The sequence below is a fragment of the Ciconia boyciana genome, chromosome 4, assembly GCF_034638445.1.
Source record: "Ciconia boyciana chromosome 4, ASM3463844v1, whole genome shotgun sequence".
Taxonomy (NCBI): domain Eukaryota; kingdom Metazoa; phylum Chordata; class Aves; order Ciconiiformes; family Ciconiidae; genus Ciconia; species Ciconia boyciana.
The window spans coordinates 22,654,708-22,657,154 of NC_132937.1; the positions used below are offsets into that span (position 1 = coordinate 22,654,708).

General features: G+C 58.7%; 1 protein-coding gene across 1 annotated transcript; it reads left to right on the forward strand.

The window, feature by feature from the left end:
• Positions 1-257: 257 nt before the first annotated feature.
• On the forward strand, positions 258-2,447 carry MYORG (myogenesis regulating glycosidase). Its single transcript, XM_072859166.1, has one exon. The coding sequence runs from the start codon at positions 291-293 to the stop codon at positions 2,385-2,387; it is 2,097 nt and encodes a 698-aa protein (XP_072715267.1). The 5' UTR covers positions 258-290; the 3' UTR covers positions 2,388-2,447.

Consider the following 2,447-nt stretch of genomic DNA (forward strand, 5'->3'; position numbering starts at 1 on the left):
GCTCAGCCCAGCTGCCAGCGAACTGGCTGCTGCCGCACAGAGCAAAGCAAGCCAGAGCTGCAGGGCCAGGGAGGCCGCGGGCTGCAAACGGGAGGCGAGGAGCTACGACTGTTAGGAAGATTTAATTGTTTTTGTGTGTGCTTATAACCCAATGTTTCATGAAATAACACTGCAGGTGTAAGTGGTCAGGCTTTGGAAAGGAGACTCTGACCACCTTCATACGGCATCGTGGATTTTATGTCCACCGGTTTGAAAAAAAAGTCAGCAGTAAAGTTTCTAACCAAGGAGTCATGGACAGTCTGATTACCCACCGCGCGGGAAAACAGGGAAACACGCAAAAGGAGGATGGCAAAGAAATGCGTTTGCCTGAAGATGTCATGCCAGTGAAGCAGAAGCCCTCCAAGGAGCTGAGGCCCATGCTCGGGGCCATCTTGCTGGGCCTCATCCTGTTCATTGCTGCAGTGGTGGCCTGGTGCTACTACACGGTGTCCCTGCGGAAGGCGGAGCGGCTCAAGACGGAGCTGATGGACCTGCGGGCGGACGGCTTCGTCATCAGGAACCAGCACGGGGAGGTGGTGTTCCGGCTGGCCTTCCGCTCGGGCAGCCTCGACCTGGAGTCGTGCTCCAAGGAAGGCGAGATCTTGAGCTGCACGCGGTCGAGCGGGGGGCCACTCAACTTCTTCATCCAGACGGTGAAGCCCAAGGACACGGTGATGTGCTACCGCGTGCGCTGGGAGGAGCTGGCACCCGGCCCGGCGGTGGAGCACACCATGTTCTGGGAGGACGCCCACTGGTACGGGGGCTCGGAGATGAGCACCCAGCACTGGCCCATCCGCCTGGCCGGCTACCAGGAGCCCGTGCCCTACGTGACGAGCGATGTCTACTCCTTCCGCGACAGCTTTGGCGGCATCCTCGAGCGCTACTGGCTCTCCTCCAAGGCGGCGGCCATCAAGATCAACGACTCCGTGCCCTTCCACCTGGGCTTCAACGCCACCGAGCGCACCCTCTTCTTCCAGGCCCGCTACAAGGACTCCCCCTACAAGCCCCCGCCGGGGCAGCAGCCCTTCCCCGAGCTCAGCTACCGGGTCTGCGTGGGCTCCGACGTCACCTCCATCCACAAGTACATGGTGCGCAGGTACTTCAACAAGCCCTCCAAGATCCCCGCCAAGAACGCCTTCCGATACCCCATCTGGTCCACCTGGGCACTCTACAAGAACAATATTGACCAGGATAAACTCTTGCGATTTGCCGAAAAGATCAAAAAGTACCGTTTTAACTGCAGCCACATTGAAATTGATGACAAGTACACGCAAGCCTATGGGGACTTTGACTTTGACCCTGTTAAGTTTCCCAACGTGACGGAGATGTTTGCAAAACTGAGGGAAGATGGGTTTAAGGTCACCCTGTGGACTCACCCCTTCGTACACACAGATTCCTCCAATTTTGGGGTGGGGATCGAGCGTCAGCTTTTCATCAAGGAGCCATCTGGGCGGCTGCCAGCCATGGTGGAGTGGTGGAATGGCATCGGGGCCATCCTGGACTTCACCAACCCAGCGGCCCGGGACTGGTTCCAGAGCCACCTGCGCCAGCTCCGCCACAAATACGGCATCTCGTCCTTCAAGTTCGATGCGGGTGAGACCAGCTACCTGCCCAAGCAGTTCAGCACCTTCCGCCCGCTCTCAGATCCCAGCATCTGGTCACGGCGCTACACGGAGATGGCCATCCCCTTCTACGAGCTGGCCGAGGTGCGCGTGGGCTACCAGTCGCAGAACATCTCCTGCTTCTTCCGTATCATTGACCGTGACTCCATCTGGGGCTACGAGCTTGGTCTCAAGTCCCTCATCCCCACAGTGCTCACCATCAGCATGCTGGGGTACCCATTTGTACTGCCAGATATGATTGGAGGAAACTTCCTCCCCAACAAGACAGACGGGGCAGTGGAGATCCCCGACCGGGAGCTGTACGTGCGGTGGCTGGAGCTGTCGGCCTTCATGCCCTCCATGCAGTTCTCCATCCCGCCCTGGCTCTATGACAAGGAGGTGGTGGAGATTGCACAGAAGTTCACGGAGCTTCACGAGTCGCTGGTGGCCCCGCTGCTGCTGGAGCTGGCCGGGGAGGTCACCGACACAGGCGACCCCATCATCCGTCCCATCTGGTGGATCTCACCCCGCGATGAGGCCACTCACAGGATCGACTCCCAGTTCCTCATTGGGGACACCCTCATGGTGGCCCCCGTCCTGGAGATGGGCAAGCAGGAGCGCGACGTCTACCTGCCAGCGGGCAAGTGGCGCAGCTACAAGGGGGAGTTGTTTGAGAAGACCCCGGTGCTGCTCACGGACTATCCCGTCGACCTGGATGAAGTCGCCTATTTCCTCTGGGTTTCCTAACAGGCTCCTCCATCAGCTATGCAATGTCTCAGGGAGTAATGAACCAATGACTTTAATGAC